Source organism: Dipteris shenzhenensis, chromosome 2 (genome assembly GCF_047967505.1).
Source record: "Dipteris shenzhenensis isolate YYH24624 ecotype China chromosome 2, Dip_SZ_1.0, whole genome shotgun sequence".
NCBI lineage: Eukaryota > Viridiplantae > Streptophyta > Polypodiopsida > Gleicheniales > Dipteridaceae > Dipteris > Dipteris shenzhenensis.
In genome coordinates this window covers 58,217,715-58,243,347 of record NC_141597.1, presented here as the reverse complement: position 1 = coordinate 58,243,347, position 25,633 = coordinate 58,217,715, and the positions used below count along the sequence as shown (strand labels likewise).

The 25,633-nt window shown below is 46.5% G+C and overlaps 1 protein-coding gene across 4 annotated transcripts; it reads left to right on the top strand.

Annotated features, from left to right (window-relative positions):
- The first annotated feature begins 770 nt into the window (after nucleotides 1–770).
- Nucleotides 771–24,425, top strand: LOC147905049 (uncharacterized). 4 transcript variants are annotated; one of them, XM_087389617.1, is made up of 7 exons: nucleotides 772–1,157; nucleotides 1,340–1,397; nucleotides 1,513–1,593; nucleotides 15,847–15,885; nucleotides 16,168–16,410; nucleotides 23,165–23,303; nucleotides 23,665–24,424. In XM_087389617.1, the coding sequence occupies exons 1-7, from the start codon at nucleotides 847–849 to the stop codon at nucleotides 24,036–24,038; spliced, it is 1,245 nt and encodes a 414-aa protein (XP_087245743.1). In that variant the 5' UTR covers nucleotides 772–846; the 3' UTR covers nucleotides 24,039–24,424. The 4 variants fall into 4 exon arrangements, with proteins under 4 accessions (XP_087245761.1, XP_087245743.1, XP_087245751.1 ...); XM_087389625.1 differs by having other exon boundaries at nucleotides 23,165–23,299; nucleotides 23,644–23,998; XM_087389609.1 differs by having other exon boundaries at nucleotides 774–1,157; nucleotides 23,644–24,421.
- Nucleotides 24,426–25,633: the final 1,208 nt, after the last annotated feature.

The following is a 25,633-nucleotide window of genomic DNA, read 5'->3' as shown; positions in this document are numbered from 1 at the left end:
ACCTCAAAAACATAATTCTCTACAACCTGCAAGAACAAATACTTAGAATTTGGAGAATAATCCTGCAACACAGGAAGATGGCGCACAAGATGACAATAGGTTCGAACCACATCTCCCTCGTGAACCTGAACTCTAAGACGGAAATCAGATTTCTGATATCGAGTCGAGCTCTCCATGTAATTCTTGCTGAGATGCTCATTAGACTTGCACAAGTTTAGAGCAATTAGAATACACACAAAGTAACCAACATACAACCAACAAAAAGAGATAAAAATCCAAACACTCACTCGACATACTCTCCCAGTTCATCGCTGTCATGTGATTGAAATCCGACCTCAGAACAGAATGCAACTCCTTACCACTTCGTATGCAAAACTGAGAAAGACAGTAAAATGCAAACCGACGCTGCACCCCACGCGGATGAAACATCAAAAAGTCAATATCATCTAAAACTCTCCGCTCCTCAGTGATTCCTAGAACAGAATCATTCTCCTTCGACTTAGGACTACTCTGCTACACCGACCGATTCATAGCCATAACAACAGCACCTTGCACAGCCTTGAAGATAGGGTCTTAATGATGTCAAACGGAACCTCCATCACCCCACTTATAGCAATACGAATATCCTTTAAACTAACTCCCTCATAGAGTACAATAGCACAAAAAACATAATTTAACTAAACTAACAAGCCCACAATTTAATTCACAGAGCATAAAACATACTGAACTAAGTCGGATGCAATTAAACTAAAGGGCCGAGAATTAAATTCAACTGGAAAGTCCTCGGAATCCTCCTAGCTCGAAGGACTTTCCTCAGCTGTATGTCCGGATCAGATCCCAGCATCGATGATCTCTGCGGCCAGGAAAGTGCTCGTACTTTCGGCTGATGACTTTTTACCCAGGAAAGTGCTCCTCCTCCTCCTCCTCCTCCTCCTCCTCTTCTTCTTCTTCTTCTTGTGCATGGCTTCCGGTGTTTCCAGGCCCGGTTTCTTGTACTGGAATCGCAGGAGCAAGGAGGAGGAGCAGCAGGAGCGCATTGGAACCGTGGTGGTGCTTGGCTGGATGCTCAGCAAACGGAAGCACTTGGCTCCTTATGCCCGCCTTTTCCATTCTTGCGGTTGGGATTCCCTCGTTTGCCACCCGGACGTATTCAATCTGTGAGCCCTTCTTCCTCCTGCGCTTTTCACCTCTTGCGCGCTCTAGGATTAGAGGACGAGCTTATTCATACTGAGTAGCTCGTACAGTACAAGCCCCAATTGAGCAATCTGCTCACAGTTCTTCATAGTTACGTGTGGCATTCGATCACGAACACTGTTCTGATACCGAGAAATAATTTCAGGTGGTTCCCCAGCAGGGCTACAACTTTTGCTCTGAATGTTTTGGATGAGCTGGTCAAGGTTGGAATTCAGAATTGTTTTTCACTTCTCTCTGATCTTGATGCTTAGCCCGTGCAAGGTCCAATTATCGACGTAAAAAGAGCGTCAATCTAAGCCGTTTTCGTTTTGCTTGCAGGAGCTTGAAGAGCATCCCGGTCCTGTAGTATTTGCCGTTTTCTCCGGAGCGCACAAAGCTTGCCTCTACAAGATTATACAGGTTAAATCTGAGTCATATGTTTGATTTCCCCTTCGTCATTTGCTCATTTTTACCGCACTACAATCCCGACTGTATGGTGCGTAGACCGTAGCATACTTGGGATTTCTCCATGAACTTTCACCGTAGTTTGAAAGGGGGCTGGATCGGGAGTAGGGCTTCGATGGAGGGGAGGATAAAGCCGTTAGAGATCCGTTTGAAGATATATGCAGAGGTCATGGAAGGCATCGCTTATTTGAGGCACGTGCAAAAAGGGAGTGGGGGCATATTGTCCATATCGTCGCGCTTGAGAAATGGTTATGCATCTACTGTTGCGTCTTAAATCTTCATTTGACTTGGAAACACTCGCATTAGTTAGTTCACGGTTTTGAACGTACAAATCCCAGCTATGAGAGCATAAGCTTGAAATGGCTCGTGCTTAAATGGGATTTGTCCTCCTCATAACTTTTTCTTTTCCCCAAAGAAAGGAACCTTCTATTAATGCTTGAAAGATTTCATACAAGACAGCAGCTCCGAAGGTGCTGAGTATGGAAAAAAACGGAAAAGGCTGAAAGAAAAAACAGAAAAGGCTGAAAGAAAAACCGACCTGTTCCTGAGAAACCCCAGCTCACCCCCTAGGGGATCTCTGGAACTGGGGCTAACAGCCAAGTGGGGGGACTATACAGCCAGCGAATCCCTCGTCGAGTGAAGATGTAGAAAACACCTGCAGGCCAAGCCTTGCAGAAACGAGCACGCCTCTCGATAGTCGCCTTGGAGCCTGGAGTCCCGCGCTCTCAGGTGGACCGTAGAGTGTATTAACTAGGGTAGCCGCGCGTGGAACTGGGTGCTCACCCATCACAAGACTGCAGCGAGCCACCCAAATGTTCCAAGCCGTGATGCTGGCTACTATCTCTCCTTAGGAGGAGCTAGACTGTCAAGGGGGACTGCCTCGTGGAGTGCGATCCTCTGGATGCTCTGACCCTGTATCCGGTATGCTAGGGAGATCTCATCAATTTGAAACGCGTGTCCTCCCTCTGTCAACCAAGCCACCATCCCCTAGGTGTAGTCTCTATGAAGACTCTGCATACCTGTCATGATCCTGAGGGCTCCCATCCAGATCCTCACTGTGCTACGACAGCTCCACAGGCAATGCGGGATAGTCTCTAGGACACCATCGGAGCAACAATGGCATTGCCTGTCCACTCGCATTTGCTCCAACCATGGTCCGATGGGCATCTTCCTCGGCCCCAAGCTGGACCACAACCGTGTCCAAAACCCGAAGCGCACATCCGGGGGCACTGTTTGGGTCACCCAATGTCTCTCCCTCGAAGGGGTCCACCTGGACGAGTCCATCTGAAGCCATCCTACCAATCCGTGTGGTGCAGGAAAAGAAGGGCACCTCATCCACTTGCTCAGCTAGGCCGCCCCTGGAGGGCTAGAACCACTCTCCCGGATCCCACTGGACCTCCCTCAGGGGTCTACCCTCCCACAGCCAAAGGCACCCTCTAGCCATCTAGAGGTGTCCTATTCTGAAATACTGGGAGGGTCAATGTGCCACTCCTTCCCCAAACGTCCCACCACTCTGATCATCTGCCAATGTATCCCATCAAGACTTCCATCCATCTCAGGATCACTCTCAGTGAGTGGCTGAAGTAGGCCTCCAGGTCCTACATGGAAGAAGCCGGGGTGCATGCTGCCGCGCTGGATCGACATCCGCAAGGGAACACCAGTACGGGAAAACTGCCCCAACCATCTGCTGTCTCTCCAGACGTGAAGTCCTTCCCACCAGGACTCCGGAATGGCTAAGTCAATCTCGCCCATCCGCTGCCCTGCCCCTCGCAGATGCACTAGGGCATCAAGCCTCGCCTCTGTCTCCATAGGTAGTCTGCTCCAACGGCCAAAAGACCTTGCGGGACCACTGTCCCACTATGCCCAACCAATGTGAGTCCGTTGTTCGAGCATACGGCCCTCCTGATCTCTGATCTCTGGGTGCCACATAAGGGGCTGGCACTCAAACTCCTCTTTGCATCCGCCCTCTGAGAAGATCCATCAATGTGAAGGCTGCCAATGTCCCCTTGTGCGTGGGGTGTTTCTCAGAAGCCCTCGCTGTAAGAGGAGCTTCCAAGGCTCTGCACCTGGGGTGAGGCCACGAACCACCAACTTGCCCAGAAGGGCCTTGCTCTACATCTCCGGATCAATGACACTCAAGTCTCCCAGTGCCTGAGGCATGATCACTGTCTGCCAGGCTACTCGGGCCCTAGTGTTCCTCATGCCATTTGAACCTGCCCAAAGGAAGTTCCGTACCAACCGTCGGAGCTGCCCAATGCAACCTCTATGAAAGCACTAGCAGGAGGCGATATACCAGGTCGTGGCAAGAAGGACTTGGTTTGCCACTAAGGTGTGACCTGCTAAGGAGAGTTTGGCCGAGCTTTAATAAAGAAGCTTGCGTCGAACACTCTCAAGGACTGGGGCAATCTGCTGCTCTGCTGTAATGTCAATACCCACCTGGCATCCAAGGTATCTCGCTGTTTGGCCCCGCGGTATCCATCTAAAGCCAAAGTCACTCCCCCACTTACGGATCTCCTGTGTCTCCTCAAAGCCTGTGAAGAAACCTATAGATTTTGTCCAGTTGATCTGTGCCCCCGAGGCATCACAATAAATAGCAAGGGCGCCCCCGACTCTCTCCAGACTCGCTGTGGTGCCCTCAATATACAAGGCCGTGTCGTCTGCAAACTCCGAGTCAAGTAGCTCCTCCTATCTGATTGGGAGCTTCAACCCTGTGAGACCCGCCACCTGTGATCTCAAATAGTAGCCCAAAGCCTATGCCACAAACAAGAAGAGGAAGGGAGAGAGTGGGCAGCCCTGGCGGACTAAGCGAGAGAGAGGAAAGGCCTCGCCTGTGTGTCCGCCCATAAGCATTTGGCTAGAGCTCCCTGCATATAGCGCTGAAATTCCTTTGACCCATCTGTTTGAGAAACCCAATCTCCTTATTGTGCCCTCCAAGAAAGACCACTCCACCCTGTTGTAGGCCTTCAAAGTCCAAGAGAAGGATGGCCAACGGCTGTGACTCCTCCCTGGACTAATCCACTGCCTCCCAGAACGTGAAGATGTTGTCCACGATGCTACGCTCCTGGACAAACCCAGTCTGTGTGTCATGGATGATGTCGGTAAGATGGGGCCGTAACCCTAAACTCAAGACCTTGGCGAGGATCTTGTATGCAGTATCAAGCAGAGTGATCGGCCTCCACTGTCGGATGTCTGACCTATCTCCCCCTTTTGGGATCAAACAAATCCACCCCTTGCTTAAAGACTGAGGGAGAAGGCTTGTGTCAAAAATCTCCTGGCAAGCTAGATGGAGAGGGGTGGAGATAATCTCCCAGAAGTTCCGGAAGAAGGCCGGAGTCAAGCCATCCTCACCCAGACACTTCTAGGTTGGGAGAGCCTTGAGGGCTTCCCAGAGCTCCTCATCTGTGAAAGGCTCCTCAAGTCTGCTGCATAACTCCTGCGAGACTACTAGTGGAACGTGATCCCAAACTAGCTCTCGGGCCACAAGACCAGCTGGGGTCATCCTCTTCGTCTGAAAGCGCTGGCTGTAAAAACCGGTGGTCATGTCCAGAATCTCCTGCGGGTGAGTGTGAATGATGCCCTGCAAGTCCCGGAGACGCTGTAGCTGTGTGCCTACCGAGCGGGGCCTAGTGGCTGAAAGAACTGCTTCGTCATCCTGTCCCCTTGCACCCATCGGTCCCGGGAGGAATGATAGGAGAACTCAGCCTGCCGCACCTCCGTGTCCTGGAGCTCGAGACGAGCGCTCTCGAATCTGTCACTAAGCCACTGAGACACTGGGTCCTACTCCCTAAGCCTCTCGATGGTGTTGGGGTAAAGGCACATTGCCACCCCTTTATTAAAGATATGACACCTATGACTATCTTAAGACAGTCATAGGGGGAAAACCTAATCCTAATAAAACCTATGAGTTTGTGGTGTGGCTCATCACTTCACACCCGCATCTTGAGTGTCACTCTCTCTCTCACCTTCTCTCTGTTGTTCTTCTCCCTCTGACCTTCCCTTTCAACTGGTATCAGAGCCAATCCGGTCTTTCATAAGAAGACCAAGCACATAGATGTGAAATATCATTTCATCAGGGAGGTACTGGAAGACAAGCGAATTGAGCTTGTGAAGGTGCATACTGATGATAATCCTGCAGATTTGCTCACTAAGAGCTTGCCTACAGAGCGGTTTGCACATTGCCGCCACATCATGGGATTAGGATGAGACCACTCTTATTTTATGGTCTTGTATACAGTAACTGTATATTGCTGTAATTTTTATTCTTTTCTCCCCTTTAGGCATATTGGCCTTTAGGTGGGAGGTTGTTGGGGTAAAGGCACATTGCCACCCCTTTATTAAAGATATGACACCTATGACTGTCTTAAGACAGTCATAGGGGGAAAACCTAATCCTAATAAAACCTATGAGTTTGTGGTGTGGCTCATCACTTCACACCCGCATCTTGAGTGTCACTCTCTCTCTCACCTTCTCTCTGTTGTTCTTCTCCCTCTGACCTTCCCTTTCAGATGGAGGCGAGGTCTCTCCTCAAAGCCCGCTCACGCTCTGAAGGGTACTCCTCCGTCTAAGGCCGTGAGCCTGCAGCTCCTCACTGCTCCTTTGAATCGCATCGGCCACCCATGCAGCCCAGCCCTCACACGGTGCCGTCTTTGACTGCTCCCAAATCCCTGCCATGACCTGCTGAATCTCCTCGTCTTGCAGGAGGTCCTCTTGAATGCGGACTCCCTTCTGGGGAAGACCTCGGCAGGGCTGATCCAAGTGAAGTACCACTGGAGAGTGGTCTGACATCGTGGTACTTGCCAGAATCTCGGTAGATCCGCCTCTGTGTAATGCCTAGTCCCCAAAAATAGAAACGGCCTAGTCTCTCTAGCAATCCATCGTGTCTCCTCTGTCCAAAGGAGAACAGAAGGTTGCTAGGAGTCCTGCTGAAATCTGGCTCTCTCCACGGGTTTCCGCCACTAATCATGAAAATGAACTGCTCCTAGTTGCTACGCTTTGTTAGTCTACATCTGGAAGACACTCTGAAAGCCTCCTCCAAAAGGCCGAGCGGTGCTGTCTACACGCTGGGGCATACACGTTCAGGATCCCGATCCTGGACTCTCCTGTCCGAACTCCCATCCAAACTGCATCCTGGAATGAGCTCGCCCTGATCGTAGACCTCTGGGGCCAAAGTCTATGAGACTGAGATGCAGACCCCTCCACTCCTCTGGACCTCTCCTTGGGAGAAGGTGATGTCGTCGTCTGATGTCTGAATGAAAACATGTGCTCTTGAATCATAAGGATGTCCATTGTCTGCCCTACCACTGCCCTCTGCAACTCCTGTCGGAGTATCAGGTACTGCAGCTGTCTACGAACACGGTCGTGGAGCCCATGTACGTTCCAACACACTATGGTCCAGCTCATGAGGACGGGGGAGTCGGGAACAAGGCTCTCCTATGAGTGGGTGCCTGTCCCAGAAAGACTAATTTGTATGATTTTGCCGGGGGTTTAGAGGGCGAGTAGTCAGTATCTGTGCGACGCCATACTAGTGTGGATACCGGCTCAATACCAATTTTTTGTGCCCACTTCATCATGAAGGAGGCTTCCAGCTCGAACAACTCTGCACACTTCTGGAGGGGTCAGAAGTGTGCCTGCTCCACCTTTGCCTCCAGTGGCAATCTGATAACTCGTGTCGCCAAACCACACACCGGCTCCTTGCGCGTGAAGCTCAATTGAAAGTTCACCTCCGCACCATGGGCGTACCAAAGGTCTAGTCCAAGTGGCCCCATCCACTCATCCATCACGAGTGTAATATGATTCCCCAAAATAGCATCGAACACCTCCGGGGACCATTTCTCCAACCCTGTGGAGGCAGACGGAAATCTCCAAACGAGGTGTGTCGGAGATCCCACTGCACTGATCAACAAACCCCCCTTTCGGGGCTGAAGGACCATGAGCGTTACCTCCAATGGTAGAGGATAAGAGTCCGGAATCTCCAGATAGTTCCAGGGTCCTAACCTCCAGAAGTCCTGCGGTAAGGGGCGCCCAGGCTTGAGGTTGGGAGCCGTTGATTGGGAAGACGAGCTTCGTTCCTTAGGATCCCTCCCCAAACAGACCTGCTGCTGCGATGAGGAAGCGAAAGGGGGTGTCATCGTTCCCCTGCCAGCTGGTAGGGGTGTCGAAGCGGAAGAACCTGCTGCTGAAGTGGAGAGGGGGGTTGTCGGAGAGGGAGCGGTAGGGACGCGGGGGATAGAGGGAAGGGGGCGGGTGGTGAGGGTGACTATAAGAGGGGGGGCTGAGGGGGGGGGAGGGGGCTGTAAGAAATCCTAGATTTACTATATTTAGAAAGCGAAACGGGGCGTCATCGTTCCCCTGCCACCTAGTAGGGGTGTCGAAGCGGAAGAACCTGCTGCTGAAGTGGAGAGGGGGGCTGTCGGAGAGGGAGCGGTAGGGACGCGGTGGATAGAGGGAGGGGGGCGGGTGGTGAGGGTGACTATAAGAGGGGGGGGGAGGGGGCTGTAAGAAATCCTAGATTTACTATATTTAGAAATGTGCTCAGGAACAGAAAGGAGACTGAAATAGCAGAGAACAAGTAATATTTGTATTGCTTGAGTGTTTGTAGTGTGTCATCCATACAGTTGGGCCTCTCTTATATAGAGAGTGAAGAGTCACACATGAAAAGGTGTGTACTCCAAAGTGTATGTGCATGAAGAGGTGTGTACCCCTTGTGAAGGGTGTGACCCTTGATGAGAGGGTACATTACAATGGGAGTGTCTCTTCAATAGAATGTCTCTTGTGAAGGGTTGTGCCTCATAGGAAGTGTCTCGTCAAAAGGGCATACCCTTCCACAAGTGTCCATTCATCAAACCATCCATAAGTCTAAGATATGGAGAAAGGAATACGTCACAGATCGTGACATCCCCTCCCACTCAAAATAAGACCCTGGTGGAGATAATGAACTGATGTAGAAAATATCACGGTAAACTTTGAAAATACTGCTGTAAAATGTCAGGGTATTGCTGTAAGTCTTCATCAGATTGCCAAGTAGAGTCGAAGTCGTCCAGATCTCGCCAAAGAACAAGGAATTCTGTGATAAGTCGATGTCGAGTCTATCGCTGTTGATGGTCCAAAATACGCTCAGGAATAAGGAGAACATAATCGTCTTCGATTTCTGGGACATAATCACCTGCAGGAGGAATTGCTTCATCGCTTGGAATGTACGTCTTTAGCCAAGAAATATGAAATGTCGGATGGATTTTACCCCATGATGGTGGTAATTCCAATCTGTAACTTAAAGGTGAATTTTTCTTAACGATCCGGAAAGGTCCATAGTATCTTGGTCGCAACTTAGGAAACACAAACTTAACCATCTTATAGCGATGTGGGGCTACATGTCACAAGTGTCAAATTCCAGGTGACGTCTATGTTTGTTGGTAGACCGTTGATACGCTCTTGTGCTTTTCGCATATGATCCCTGACTTGGAGTAGAATGTCTTGCATTTCTTGAACCAGTTGATCAGCTAGAGTTAACCTGCTGAGAGCATCTGCAACTACATTGCATAGTCCTGGAATGTACTCAATGGTCATGTGAAAGTTGGCCAGAAACTCAACCTAGCATGCTTGTCGAGCGTTCATGACTGGCTAAGTAAAGATATACTTTAGAGAGTGATGGTCTGTCTTGACCACCGAGTCGGCTCCCATGAGATAATGTTTCCAAGAGCGATAAGCATGTACAATGGCAAGAAACTCCTTATCATAAACCGGGTATCAGGTTTGGATATCGGAATGTTTATGGCTGTCAAAAGCAATAACTCTGCCTTCTTGCATCAAGATTGCTCCTGTAGCAATGTCGGAAGCGTCGGTCATGACCTCAAATGGAAGGTTTGGGTCAGCAATAGCCATAATTGGTGTGGTAGTGAGTGCTTGCTTGAGTTGTTGGAAACTATACTCTGTTTCGGGAAGCCACTGAAAAACTGCTGTGCTTTTCAACAATTCAGACATAGGAGCTGCGATTTTGGAAAACTGATAGACCTTTCTATGGTAGAAGTTTGTCAATCCAAGAAAAGAGCGGACATCATGAACATTCTTAGGGGTAGGCCAGTTTCGGATTACCTCGACCTTCTTGGGATCCACAGAGATAACATGTCCCAAATATTCGAGTTGGGTCTTGAAGAACTCACTCTTCTCAATGTTGATGTAGAGAGAATTTGCGCGGAGAACTTCAAAAACTTGGTGAAGATGTTGTTTGTGCTCATGTAGGGATCTGCTGAAAACGAGGATGTCATCGAGGTAAACGATGACGAACTTATCGAGGAAAGGCCTGAAGATGTCGTTCATTAGTGTCATGAATGTGGCCGGGGCATTGTTTAACTCAAAAGGCATGACCAAACATTCATAGTATCCATACTTTGTTCGAAAAGCTGTCTTGTACTCATCGCCATCTCGTATGCGAATTTGATGATAACCTGAACGAAGATCAATCTTTGAGAATTGTGTTGCGTGTAGAAGTTGATCGAAGAGGTCATCGTTGCGAGGCAATGGATACTTGTTTTTGATAGTGAGCTTGTTGAGGGCTCGGTAGTCGATGCAGAGGCGCATGGACTTATTCTTTTTTTCCACAAGTAGTACAGGAGATCTGAAAGGGCTACGACTGGGCCGAATGTGACCTTTGTCGAGTAGTTTGGTCACCTGTCTTTGGATTTCTTCATTTTGAGTGTAAGAAACCCGATAAGGAGGTTTCGACAGTGGATTACTGTCAGGAATAAGTTCGATTGGGTGATCCAATGGTCATCGAGGTGGTAATTGCTTTGGCAATTCCTGTGGAAAAATATCCAGATAGGGCTGGAAAAAAGGTTGGTTGAGGTATTCAAGAGGATCCTTTGTTGGTGTCTCCTCTACTACCGTAACCAACAGAAGTGAAGTCTTTACTTGACGTTTACGAACCCACTTCTTTACTTGTAGGGCAGAGGCAACTGGGGTTGAAGGAGAGTCCCGAGAACCAGTTAGCTCAATAAGTTTTCCCTGGTGGACAAACTGGATAGTATGGCTGCGAAAACTAATTGATGGATCATAGTCGTAGAGCCACTGTTGTCCAAGTATGACATCATACCGAGAAAGAGGCATGATGTCGAAGTTCAACTTGTCCGTATAATGTTGGATGCGAAAAGATAAGTTTTTGATCCTGGTGTTGCACAGGAAGGTAGTTCCATTTGCGAGTTCAATCTGATAGTCCATGGGACTAGGACTGGTGGTCAACTAAAGTTTGTCGACCATAGAACTAGCCAGGAAGTTATGAGAGCAGCCACTGTCGATGAGGACAGTGACCGTTGTTCCACGAATCGATCCTTGGACACAAAGTACTTGAGTGGCCAGGGAAGGTTCGGGGTTGCTGGCAAGGCTCATGTGGATGGTATTTGCCATTCGAACAGCTTTGCCTTTCTTGTCTTGTGCTGGGGTAGCATCTTCAGTTTGGGAAGTGCTAGGTTTTATATTGGAATTTTGCTTTGGTCGCTTGGGACAATCGAACCATCTATGGTCGACTGTACAGATGGTACAAAGTCCTTTTGTGTTGGAGTTCTTCTTCTTGTCAGTGGCTGCACCTTTATGTTGGGGACGACGGTCATGACTTTGTGAAGAAGAAGAGGCGCGATCCTTGGAGGAGTGCTTTTGTTGGGATCCAGCATACGATTTTTGAGACTTGTGGGGACCTTGAGACTGTCGCTGACCTTGATTACCCGAGTTTTTTCTAAACTTGGGGTTATCTTGAGGGCGAGCACCTTTGGCCATAGTAGAGTTCTGTGTTCTATTAGCACTCTGCTTCCCTGTGTTTTGGAAATCGGTAATGCGCTCTGCGTAAGCAATAGCGCTAGCTGTGGTGGTGATGTTTGCTTTGAGGACATCAATGCGTAACGAGGGGTTTAGGTCTGAGATGAAAGCATGAAGGCAATCATCATCAGTTAAACCATCAATCTCCAGCACCAATGTGGTGAATTGAGAGATGTAGGAAGACAGGGAGCGTGTTTGCTCCAATTGTCTGAGTGTTGAACGTGCTTGGAAGTCCGCATTGGCAGGTATGAACTGCTTATGGAGCATGTGTACAAAACGTTCTCAAATTAACACACTTTTGCCGTCCTTTAAGCGTCGTTGCCACCATAGGAAAGCTGTATCCTTGAGGAGGGAGGCTGCCAAGGCAGTCTTTTTGCCTTAAGTGAGGTCAACAGTATCAAAGTACATGCGTAGTTTTGCGAGCCATTGGTCAACTGTTCAGCGATTTCGTTGACCAGTGTAGGCTTCCAGAAGTTTAATGTAAAGTCTTTTAGTTTTGGAAGCTTGGAGTAAGTAGTAGAGGGCACGGAGTTCAGTGTTTTCTACCTCAGGTGGGAACGAGTCCACATAGTCGTCCGGTGGCGTCACGTCATCCTCTGTATGTGTGGTACTGCGAGAATCTTGGAGTTGTTAGACTTTCTGGACCAAGTCAGAGATGTTGTCCTGAAGCTGGGAAATTTGAAGTTGAAGCAGTGCTTCGCCTTGTAAGTTGACTTCAGGGGTCTTTTTTGGACTTGAGTCACTGATCTCCGGAGAGGTTGCACGCGACCGTTGTGACATACTTGAGGTCCTTGTGAGAAGAGCACGAACCTGTGCTCTAGTTTGTACCATTCCTGGAAGAAGATCCGGGCTGCTCCCTGAGGTTGCTCATGTTGGAGGGGGCAGGCGAGGCAGGATGGAACGACCTGTGGAAATCTGGTAAAGGAGGTCCTGTCTGAGGTAACACTAGTGATGCCGAAGTGGGTGTTACTGCTCGTGAGAGTACAGGGGTAGGTTGCAGAGTCCACGGATCTGAGAAGGGATAAAGAGCTGCTGCCGGGAGTGGAGGATATCTAGGAGGAGTACCTTCAGAGTGTAAATATTGTCTTGGGGAAGGTACAACCTGTGCAGGAGGATATCTGGGAGCTGAAGGAGGTGGAGAGTACCCTGGAGATGCTGAAGCTGAGGCGTAAAAATCTCTCCAAAGATGGACAGCAAACTCGTGAGGAATATTGGGTTCTGGGTATCTATGTGTCTCGTGAAACACAACCTGGACTGTGCTGTGGAAGTAATGTAATTGAGGTGCCTCACGCAGAAGGTATAGGATGTGGTCCAAGTCATTGGAAGGGCACGTGACACAGAAGACCCACGATGCAAAAGCTCCGAAATGGGCTGGTTGTGCAATCTGAACATGATAGTGTGTGATAGATGATGCCTGAGGTGTCCTTGAAGGGACTGGGGCATTACCAGGGGTTTCCATGCTTTAAGGAGGAGGCTTTCATTTGCTGTAATTTGATAATGAGCGGCAAATAACAATATGAAAGAGAATCCTTAGAAATAGAATGGAAAGAATCCACCTGGCATAGATTAGATCTGCCAATTAGGTGTGTAGAAAAAACCTGCAGATCTCTGTCCGGAGGTCCATGTTGCTGTCTTTGCAAGTCCACGTGGATGTGTGAACAAGAAACAGGTGCCTGGCGAGATGGGCGTTGGCAGACTGTGTGGAATCTGGCGCACTTTTCCAGCGTTGAAATCTGCGCTGTGCTGCGTACTGTCAGAGAGCAGGTCTGGCCTGTCTATGAGTGATCGGATAAGCAGCAACAGCGGCTGTTTATGGGCAGAGGTAGCGTGAGAAAACCCGTGAGAAACCAGGCTGGTTTGGTCATTGGAGATAGGCAGCAAATGTTGCTGATTTCAGGCAGGTATGGCGGGATGAGCAGGAGAGAAACTGGCGCTGCAACTTCTCCAAACAATGCAGTCAACATTCGCGGCCTGAGTGCAGGAGGAATGGTGAAATCAGTACGGCCATTGTTGGAGCGGAGAAGGCTGACGTGAAATTGTGATTTGATTTCGCCCTTTTTTTCCTGGCTGGTTGGTGGTTGCCAAAAAATTAAAACGTGGGTTTGGAGAACCCTTGAGTAGTCTAGGGTTAGGCCTTGGGTGTAGGGCTGGTTGCCCTTTTTAGGCCCTCTAGGTACCCTTTTGTAGTTGGTGCTTGGTGCCAAAGGGTGTGCCTATTCTAAGGGGTGTGACCCTTGGAATAGGTGTACCTTTTTATGAAGGGGTGTGACCCTGTTTTAAAAAGGGGTGTCCCCACACGAAAAGATGTCCTTTTTTCCACGATGGGGTGTGTCCCTTGCGTGAGGAGTCAGAAACTCTTCATCAAAAGGTGTGTCCGATGGTGGAAAAGGTGCATCCCTTGGTTTTGTGACAGCCCAAGCACATCAAAAGACTCAATATGTCCTCCACTGTGAACCCATGATACCAAGAAAAGAGGTAAACAAGATGTGGGCCGAGGAGGATGGGGCTCTGCTCCACAAGTGTCGAGGCAGTGTCGGGGGAGCTCAGCTGGATGAGGAAAACGCCTCGTCCATAGATGGTGACCTCCTGAATGTGGTCTCCTTCTAATGCCAAGCTCGCCTGGATCGACTCTCGCACCTGTCTCCTTATAGGCGTGAGGCCTACAATTCTGCCCACAAGCGCCTTGTCCTGGAGGGACTGAACTGCCTGCGGTACCTGTTGCTTGTCAGCTGGGGAAAGAAGAACCTTAACGGCCGTGGGATTCGAGGGTGCTGCCATAGAGCCCTCTGGCCAAACCAAGTGTCGCCACCGAGGTTTTCTTTCGCCTTAACAAGCGCAAATGCTCCCGCTAAAGGGAGGAAGGAGAGAAAGGGGAGAAAAAATCAGAGGGGGAGCCGGAGACGAGGCGGGGTAAGGACGGAAGAGGAAAGAGGAAGGCAAGGAGGACAGCAGGTGGAGAAGGAGGGGGGGAGACGAGAAGGTGAGGAGAGACAGAAGGTGAGGGCAAGAGGCGAAGAGGAGGCGGGAGAAGGAAGCCAGCGGGGGGGGGGAGGAGGCGGAGAAGGCGGAGGGGGGAGGAGGTGGGGATGGCAGGAGGCAGAGGGGGGAGGTGGTAGAGGCGGCAGAAGGAGGCGGGAAGGGGCAGCGGGGGAGGCGGGAGGAGCAGCGGGAGCGGGGAAGTGGAGAGGGGAGGCGGGGGGGAGCGCGGGGAGATGATGTGGGAGAGGTGGGGAGGGTAGGCGAGGGGAGACGGGAAGGGGGGGCGGAGAGGTAGCGGAGGAGGACGCGAGGGAGTAGGCGGCGAGGGGGAGCGAGGCAAAGGAGGTGGAAGGGGCTGCGGGAAGGAGGAGATGGCGGGAGGGGGGCAGCGGGAGCAGCCAGGTGCAGGATCTGGCAGTTATTCTCCTCCTCAGAACTTTAAATCTTCTTCAACAAAGTGGACACAGCAGCGCACTCATTTGAAAGTAGTGCTCCTATAAATAATCAGTTTCTTCGATTTGCACCCAAGACGGCATGTTTATAGATGTTAGCTGTATTCTATGAAATGCGATAATCTACGAATGGGCAGAACCCAGGAACTAAAGATGTGCTTTCATTCCCCACATTGTTTAGCTGTACGGCTATTGTTGCTGGCACTCAAGAATCATCACATTCTTCATAGATTTGCATGTTCTCCATAGATTTAGGAAAATTGTTTCAAGTGAATTAGCCTTCTATCTGAAGAATACTACTACTTGTGCAACCAGTGGAAAGTCGATGCCACCAATATCTATAAAGCATTTGCAGGTTCTGAACTGCTTGAGCACTGTTAAACGTGAAGGGTGTTGAGAGAATGTATATATTTGTATGTAAACAAGTGCGTGTTTTTATTGTATGATGTACGCATCTGTGATCTTCAAAATTAGATCCGTACGATCATGCATGCATTTGTATATTTTTTCAGAAATTTCAAATTAAATTCATTATCACGTTAAAAAAAATTGTTGTAAGGTGATGCAAATGGGACATGACATTTGTCCATGGCTTGATGATGTGAATAGGCTTGATTTGAGCTGTATAGTTTTAAATGTTTCTAAAACATCATTCTTACTTGCAGCAAACTTACCTTCTTTTGAAGTTCTTAGTCTTTACAAAAGATTGTTACTACTTTATTAAAGCATAGACCTAAAGCTGACGGAAGTTCCATGTTATTGTTTTTTAACTAACTACTCGTGTGTTTATAGGTTTGATTTATAAAATGAAGGCTCTTATGGATGATTTCATATTGTTGTTATGGTTGTTTTAGAAAAACACTCATGTCGTTGAACAAGATCAGAGAGCTTGAGTTTTATGATCATATCCTTTGCACAAACATCGGTCTGTGGATCACTTAATGTTTTAAATTGAATTATATATTTGGCCTTACAGATACTGCTAGGCACATGCGATGGAGTGGATGATGATGTGGTAAGATCGTCAAGCCATTTGGATCTCTCTTCTTCTCAACTTTTTATACGCAGGACCATATCTGCTTTGATCTTACGTTTCTCATTGAAACCTTATTCATAAAAGGAATCAGTTTGGTGTAGAAGGACTGAATGGCTGTTTATTTGTGGCTGAATGAATCCACTTGCTTGATTTGCACTTGCTTGTTCTCACCCAAATGCATGTGTGCATGTGAGCACATGCAAATGCACACCATGAAGAATGACTCTGAATCGATAATCTTAAAGCTGATCATGTCTGCAGGGAAAATTTGAGGTGATCAGGAGGTCTCTAGCAGGGCTGATTTTCGACTCAAGCCCTGTGGATTTTGTCAGTGATATTGGTGCAAAGTTTGTGAGCCACCAAGTTCTTGCTTTCAAACAAAGCAGGCCAATCGCAATCATTTCATGGGGAGCTTATGCATTAGGAAAAGCTTTGGATGCCCTTTTTGCCAGGCAATTTGGATTACAGCGAATAGATCTTTGGCATACTTTGTATTCTTCAGTGGTATGAGAATGTTCCCCTTTTGAGATGAAGTTCTGTGGTTGTGGCTGCTGGTTTGCTACTTATCTGTAGCTGTAGCTCACATGTCCTTCTATTACATGGAAAGGCTGAGTTACAAAGCGAAAGAAAGTTTGAGAGTGCCAACTCACAATTGATTGCACAATTTAACATTCAAAGTAGTTTAGACCCAGATGTTTGCATTAAAAAATTATACTAGATCTCATTTATGTTCAAGTCTTGTTAGCCCCCATATGAGGACATGGGGGAGGATGACATACAGCATAAGATGGAATGAAGAGGATGGAGAGGAGCTGCCACGTGGGCACTGTCAGCTTCATTGGCTGACTGTATTGTTAGAAAACAGAGACTGGAGGTTGCTTGTTGAAGCGAGAGTCACCTGAAACGTTTCTAGAAGATAGAAATGTTCATAATATACGAAACTTATCAAGTATAACAACACATGATCTGAAATCCTATATCTAATACATATGTGAGGACTTAAACTTGCATTCTACAGATTTTATTGTCCACATGGGGATGGAGAGGAGCTGCCATGCGGGCACTGGTCAGCTTCATTGGCTGACTGTATTGTTAGCAAACAGAGACGGAGGGTAGCGAGAGTCACCAGAAATGTTTCTAGAAGAGGAGTTTCGCCTATAAACATTCATAATATACGAAAATTATAGAATATAACAACACATATAGTCTGAAATCCTAAATCTAATACATATGTGATTACAGATTTTATTGTCCACATGGGACCAGTCACTTCAGTGTCTAGACATCAATCATCATGCTCAGATTCTCTCTCTCTCTCTCTCTCTCTCTCTCTCTCTCTACACCCACATACACACACACTCAAAGATGTGAGAAGAAACAACAAACAAACAGTGAACACAGTATGCCTGGCATGTTAAGTGGGGAAAGGAAACTTACCACACTCAAAATAGCAGGGAATTGCAGAATTATTTGGAGCAATGCCTACACGAGGATGTGTGGAAGACATATGGCGAAAGCAATCCTTGGAATCTGCCATGAACACCTACACAGTGGGGGAACCACCCAAAGGTATTTCTGAGCTTGTCTCCCACCTTCCTAAGCTTTGTAAGGTTGATAGCCTGGAAGCCACCAATCTGGCATTGCTCAATGAGAAAGCACATGTAGACAAAGTATTGGCTGAGATAAAGAAGCAGGGTGGACGGATGCAAGCGAATGGCGGAAGGAGAAGAGCAAGAGGGATGAATGGGAAAAGGAGAGAGCAGCATGGGAATCAGAAAAGGCCAGCCTTAAAGACCAAAAGCAAGCTATTGGGACCGAATTACAACAACTAAGAGATAGCAAGGAGCACTGGGACAGTCATCCAAGGCAATGGAAGAATCAAAAACTCAAAAAAGCTTTGGCATCTTTGCAGGCCACCATGTAGGGTAAGCATGCTGATTTTACAAAGAAAATCACCAAAGGGGAAGGGCAATACTAGGAGCATGCACGCCGCATGTGCATACAAGTTTAAGTACTTGACACACAGCCGATCTTCATTGCAGTATGCTACTTCCCCTTGGACACATCATTGTATGCGCATGAGGTCTCCACAGAGGGACAGCTCATATGAGACGATATATGGGGATATCTCGGAATTCTCTAAGTAGAAGGAGATTCTCCTCTTAGGTGACTTCAATGCACGTACAAGGAGTAGCCTAGTTGGATTTCTTGACTTCGGAGCTGACTCCCTTAAAGTACCAGAGATAGATCCAGCAGAGCTTGGTATAGAGAGGCACTTGGAAGATGCACCATAGGTCACAGAATATGGCCGGCACCTATTGTCAAAAAAAAGTAACTGAGGTATGTTATTCAAACGTGCACATATCTAATGGGCACAATACTTTGAATGCGTGTCAACACCACCTACATTGAGATGCATGCAAAGTATCATGTCCATGGGTAATGCTTTGGATGGTCGTCGTCACTTATCCTGTTTTTCACCAAGTGTCCTCACAACCGTCAAAAAATAGCATTTGAGGTGTGTTGTTCGAATGTGCACATCCCCTATGGGCATGATATTATGCACGAAGACTTTGTATAAATGGATGCTCAAGTATGTGTGGGTGTGTGGATTTGTATGTGTGAGAGCATATTTTTATACTATGGTCTACACCCACTGTTGGGCGCTGATGACGTCAGTGGGGATGTCATAGTAGCTAGTCCCTGCTATGCATGATGGAGTTAATGGTTTTCAACCTTGTGAGTGACTATCATGAGATTGAAACTGCACTATGTTGTGTTTTTAGAGGATGAGTTTGGGAATGTTCCTGGATTCATCTAGGTATGTGTGTGAATCCCACCTATGTGTAGGCACGTTCAAAATATTGTGCCCATCAAATATGCTTTGGATGCTCAAAGTCGTCACAAAACTCTGTTTTTCACGAAGTGTTATGTACAACCGTCAAAAAATAGTATCTCTGAAGAAACATGGTGGAGAGAGGGAGAGAGAGAGGGTAGGCTACGGAGAGAGGAAGTGATACTTAAAAGGAGACATAATGAAATGGAAATGAAATGACGAGCAATGAACAAAAATTAGAGTACTCACATGTAGACCAAAGAGCTTGTACCTTGATACTTGATTGATTTGACACTAGACAAGTACAACTCTTATATAAGAGCACACACACACATATGAACACCTATGCATATGGGATAACTCCCAATGTGACACATGGCATCCATAGGACACACTAAACTAGAACTCATACTAGAACACACCAAACTGACTCAACTTGGCTTCATATTCTAACATCCCCCCATGAAGGCAAGGTGAGAGACTACTGGAACGGAACCAAGGACAGAACATGACAATGATAGGACTACTAAACTGTGCAATGTCTGAACTAGACATGGCTCCCATGCCAACTCAGAGGCTGAAGTCTGAGCATGGTTCAGAGGTCGGACTGAGCACTCACATGGCTTTAAGTCCCAAACATGACTCAGAGGATCATGTCTCAGCATGGATGCATGAACAACTCAGAGGTCTAGAAGACCAATGCACCAACATCCTGAAACTCATATGCTAGGCCTGATAACTAGACCCTATCAATGCCAATACATGGCTCCTACAATACATCCCCCTCTTGAATCCAGGGACTAACTAGGAACATGGAGTCGCACTCCAAACATATAAGAGAAAATACATCATTTTAGGAGGACAATCCAAGGCAGAGGACCTTTATTGACGCTCCAAACATTCATTTTAGAGGGACTACTCAAGGCAGAGAACCTTTAACTCAACCATATAAAAAATTTAAAAGATTTCATTCATTTTATGCATAGCAAGGGCAGAGAACCCATGAGCCCAAAGTATCTACCGCACAAGAGTGTGCACATCTTGATGCAAAGAGGTATGTCGGTGAAGAACCAGGCGAGAATGCCCTCGAATGATGTGTGGATGAAGGCCATAGGAGCAGCTACCAAGGGAGATCACGTCATGACTCTCAATGTGCCGGAAGGAGTTACAAATGTCGAGTAACTTCACTTGATTTTACAATGTCCCCGAACAAATGTTACAAAATAGTGACGATTTTACAAAATTTCTTGGCAAGCCTCAAGAGTTTTACATAGAGGAGGCTGTAATACAACTGTAGGAATCAAAGAATCAGAAAAGCCCTAATTTTTGAAATTAGGGCTTCTGATATTTTCTCAGAAACATGCAGAACTGTAAGCCCTAGTGCATCAGAGGCTAAATATGCCAAAATCTCCAAAAAATACTGAAATTTTGGGCTGAAATTGCAAAAGTCGATTTTTAGGTAAAAAATCACAGTTTTGACAGTTTTTCACAGATTTTAGCACAAAATGAACCTGGGAACTTGCTGTGAGTATTGGATAAGCTTCTCCTCAATAGGGCGACCAGTTCTAAACCAGAAAACGTCAAAAAAGATGGCTGGAACCCTAAAATCGGAGGTGGTATTGGCAATATCAGCGGTGGTTTTGAGGATGGGAGCTGATTTTGAAGGGGCTTTTGCACCATGATGAGGCGCCCTGCTGTAGTGACTGCAGATATGAAAGAAAATTTGGACTTGATCAAAACCACCCAATCGAAAAGCTGTTTTCTTGTTTCAGCAAGCGATTCTCGCGATGAAACTCATCCAAAAGCTCTCCAAAAGGCTGGACCAGCAAAGAGAAGGTGCGGCAATCACTGAAGAGACGGTTTGAGTACAAGATCAAAGTGATGGCGGGCTGGAGCAGCATTGGACTTCAATGGAGAGGCTAAGGAAAGGGGAGGGCAGCTCTACCTTGGAGGGAGAGGGTAGCTTCCATTTGCGGGCCTCCCTCATCCTCTAGGTTGAGCTAGGTGAAGGAAAGACGAAAGGTAGGAGAGGTGGCTCTAATACCACATGAAGGAACATGGTGGAGAGAGGGAGAGAGAGAGGGTAGGCTATGGAGAGAGGAAGTGATACTCAAAAGGAGACATAATGAAATGGAAATGAAATGACGAGCAATGAACAAAAATTAGAGTACTCACATGTAGACCAAAGAGCTTGTACCTTGATACTTGATTGATTTGACACTAGACAAGTACAACTCTTATATAAGAGCACACACACACATATGAATACCTATGCATATGGGATAACTCCCAATGTGACACATGGCATCCATAGGACACACTAGACTAGAACTCATACTAGAACACACCAAACTGACTCAACTTGGCTTCATATTCTAACAATCTCAAGTGTGTTATTCGAACATGCTCACACCCGATGGGCACGATACATTTCGCGCATGTCAATCCCACCTATCTTGAGATGCGTGCAAAGTATCGTGCGCATCTGATATGCTTTGGTTGGTGAAAGTCGCCATAAATCTCATTTTTCAATGGGAGCAGTGCCTAATTTGACAATTTATAATGGCCTTCACAGGGGGCCGCTATCTAGAGACCTCATTTGTTTCCCACATGGAGAGGGTACGAGCACAGAGAGCCACTATCTAGAGACCTCATTTGTTTCCCACATGGAGAGAGTACAAGCATAGTGAATTATTTGATGGGCTCTCCAATGTTTGCATTGCATCTCATGTACACGATCTCGTTGTCCCTCCCTCCCTACTTGCACTGACCACTCAGCATATTGGTCACCACACTGGCTACAGGACGAGATCCATCATGCTCTTAATACGGTCTATATGAGTTAATTATCTCACGAGCTACTCACCTCCATTGGGGATGATGCAGACCTCGCTCATGTATCAGACACTCTAGTATGAGTGGTACAGGATGCCACCGTCAAATCTTTCCCTACAACTTGATCCAGTGCACGCTTGCTAGTTGGGAAGATGCCCCAGAGCCCATGGTATGATGACAAGTGCCGCAAGATGAGATCTCACCTCACACATGAACGGGCTTGGGGACACCTTTGAGGGCTCCACAATGAGAGAGCCTAGGACCACGAGGGGCTGTGGACTAAGCTCTTTGCACATGGGCATGAGGTTTTGGCTTCGATCTTAGCGCAGATGGTCAACCACGCAATATGCCACGTCTTCCCCCTACTTGGAGTAGCACCACCATTGTGCCGATACTCAATGCAGGGGACCCCATGGACATAGGGAACTATCGCACCCTCATGCTTGGCCAGACATTGGCCAAGTTCTATGGATCGGTACTAGAGAGGGAGAGAGAGATCAGCTCTTACACTGAGGGGCATGGGCAGTGAGCTTTGGGACAGGTGGGTTTCCGGAGGTAGCATTCCATATCTTCACCATATGGGCCGTCATCGTGGAGGCAAAATCGAGATCCCAGAAAGTGAATAGAACTGGACTGTGGCTAACTCCAACTAACTTAGTCTAGTTATGCAGTTCTTGACTAGTTCTATTTAAGCCCTAGGGTAGAACTGGAATCTGAACTTACCTAGACTAGGTCCATTCATTTAGAGCAGGGAGTGCAGTTGCTGAAATAAGCAGAAAGTACAATGTTGAAATATTGGGGAGATACCTTTACAATTGGGGAGAGAGAAAGAGGACTTAAGTCAGGGGCTGGACTTACAACAGGACTTGTGAGGGGCTGCACAAGAACATGAAAAGTTAATTCCGTTTTGAATTCAGCTGGAGCTAGGAGTTCTTGCTGTTAGAATCCAATTTGGCATTAAAACGGTGTAGTGATCATAAGCTGAGGACAAATGAGGCAGCCATGCCTTTTATAGAAATTAGGGCAGACTGTTATACTACTTTGCTTATGGGATAATACCCCAAAGCTGCCACATGGCATCATTCTAGCCCTCCTCCCCCCTCCTCCCTTCCCCTTCCACAGCCGCCGGCAGCCAACCATCCCCCCTTACATCCCATCATGGAAGAGAAGCATGGTAAAAGGTACAGCTTTACATTCAGAGAACCAAATTATTTTTATAGTTGTGCCATGAGGTTCTTCAAGGTTCTCCCCTCTTGTTGCATTTCATTTTCAGGTATCAATTCTTGTATACTACGTAAGGTTATATTTATTGCATGCACCTTAAAATGATGCAACTCGTAAGTTCAGTTTCTTATTCAAATTTCTCAGAACAAGACAGCTATTGTATACTAATGCATGTGAGGTGTTGCTAGATTGAGTTGGTCTTACTTATTTTCCTTTTTGCTTTTAGTCTCAGAGTTTTAGTTAGAGATAGCAATGGGTTAGAAACCCAGTGGTGCCTCCAACAATGCAAATGTGTAACGAGGCTCAATTGTTTTGCACCCTATGATAATGACTGAGAACTCACTTTGATCATCTAAACTGCAGAAGATTGGCCCCATAATTTTTCTATGTTCAGAGAATGATAAGCTAGCTCCTGTGGAGACTGTCCACATTTTTGCATCAAATCTTCAAAAACTTGGTGGGGACGTGAAGATAATTTCATGGAAAGAATCAGAGCATGTAGGTAAGGTTTTTGCTTACATAATCTTCATTTCATATTATTTGTTTTGGTCTGGTTGCGAATGATTTTTGTATCCTGAGAAAGCAAGCTCCCGTGTCTCACAGATGTAATTTTGTTTGTTTATCTTGTATTTGTTAGAAGCTGTGTATCCCTCTTTTTTGCAAAAGAGATATGTTCAAGTTCTGAATGGAAATGATCATTAAATTTTGTGAATGACAAGCAAAACCGGAGTTTTGTCTACTCCAAGGTCATGGATGTTTGTTGTCTGTGAATGCAATATGAATGCTTACTTTTGAATTTCTGTAAGGTGTTATTTCTCTTACTTATGGATGTTCAAATTCAGGTCATTTTCGTTTTTATCCAGAACAATACTCAAATGCAGTTAGAAATCTGCTCGTGGAGGCTGGTTCTCTATTTTCTAGGCGGTTTGCAGAATCTGTTACTGATACTTCCTCACCATCGAGTGAGTGTGCTGGCAACACGGAAGGTTCTTGGGGCCCCTATGACAGAGCAGCAGCTGCCTGGACTAACTTGCCTGAACCTATTGTAACTGAAATAAAACGATTGTCTAAATTGCCTCATTTACAATTCAAAGGACATCACGAAAATTCAAGACAGCCGCTGATTTCCCCTGTTTCTGACCATAGTATAGCACTTCAGAACTGTTCGGAATCTCAAGATGTTCTGGACTGGGTTTCTCTTCAAGATGAGACTGTTACTCCATGGAGTAGGCTTTAGTGCAAGAAACAAAATGAAGCTGTTAGTACATCTGGTGCACAACCTTCCTTCATGGCAATTGGCAGAAGGGGATTGTGGAAGTGTATACACACTCTGAAAGTGTATTCCCAGGATTGTGGAAGTGTATGCACATTCTGAAAGTGTATTCCTTGAGGTATCCCAAACAACGAGCAAGGGAGAACGAGCCATGTCAAGAACGAGCAAGGGGAAACCTAAGTGGTAAGAACGAGCAACAGGAAACTTAATTGGCGTCACACATTCTAACCTCTCAAAACACTTATGCATTACAATGGACATAAAATGTAGGACATAGAAAAGAGACTTTGTAGTCCATAGTGACAATCGAGAGAAAGTGACTTTATTAATAACATTGCATATATGCAACAGTGATATTCTATTGCTCGTTGAATATTACAAGCATGTCAAACAACCATTAAGAAACATTGCTTTTAAGCAGAAGGCTTATACATCTATGAATAGGCAGCTTGCACGACGATGCGCCTTGCTGATCTTCTCGTAACATGGATCATGTGCCATTTGGCTTGCGACAGCCTCCACATAAACTAGCACAAGGACAAAGAAATAAATAATGCCATATATATTCATATGAAACTTTACAATCAAACAATATAAAACAATTGAAAAGCATCTTATAGATATGAATATACACTCCAATTGCCTTCACACACTTTGATCAAGAAACAAAACCCACACAAAAGATTGCTTTCATCACTAGCAACAAGTATTGTCGTTTTTTTGTGATCCAATTGAAATGCTTTCTTTCAATCATACAAGGCTGTTGGCCAACAAGCACGTAAAGACTCTAGTCAATGGGAAAGATATGAGGAATTCCTACATTTATCTATTTGTAGCACCATTGAATCAATCAATCTTCTTCATCAAAACGCAGCTTCCATGAAATTGAAGCAAGAATTCTTGGAACTGTGTTTGGCCAGCAAGAGAAAGCAATAACTGGATGAATTACATCAGAACAACCGATGTGCATAAGCATGCAGAACGGGTGAGAAGGAAATGTCGTGTGAAATAAGATATGCTTTGAGATTGAGAGAGAAAAGTAAAAATGTCGTGGTGACAAGCAATGACATAAGCTATGCTTTGAGAGAGAAAGAGAGAGAGAGAAGAGAATCAACAAGGGACCACACCCGGCCTCTTCACCTCTCTTGTTCATCTTTCTCTTTAGATTGCCTAACCGGTCCTACGACGGGTTAGAGACCCGTTCCGCATGTGGGATCTTCAATTTCCTTAATTTCAAGAATAAAATTAAAAGTTTCAAGACCCGTTCCACCGCAGCCACCGCATGGTTTCGGTCTATGCACAGTGTACTCAATGATTCAGCAAGATGGATAAAAAAATCATCCCCCCCCCAATCCCCACCCAACCTTACACAAACTTCTCTCTCTCTCTCTCTCTCTCTCTCTCTCTCTCACACACACACACACACACACACACACACACATGAAGCAGTTGCATAATCAGAATCAAGCCCAAGCACTTTGAATAACAGTCGATAAACTTTTTTCATGCCCATACAAAGCGCCAATTGAAGGTCAAAATACTAACTTGGAGCAGCAATA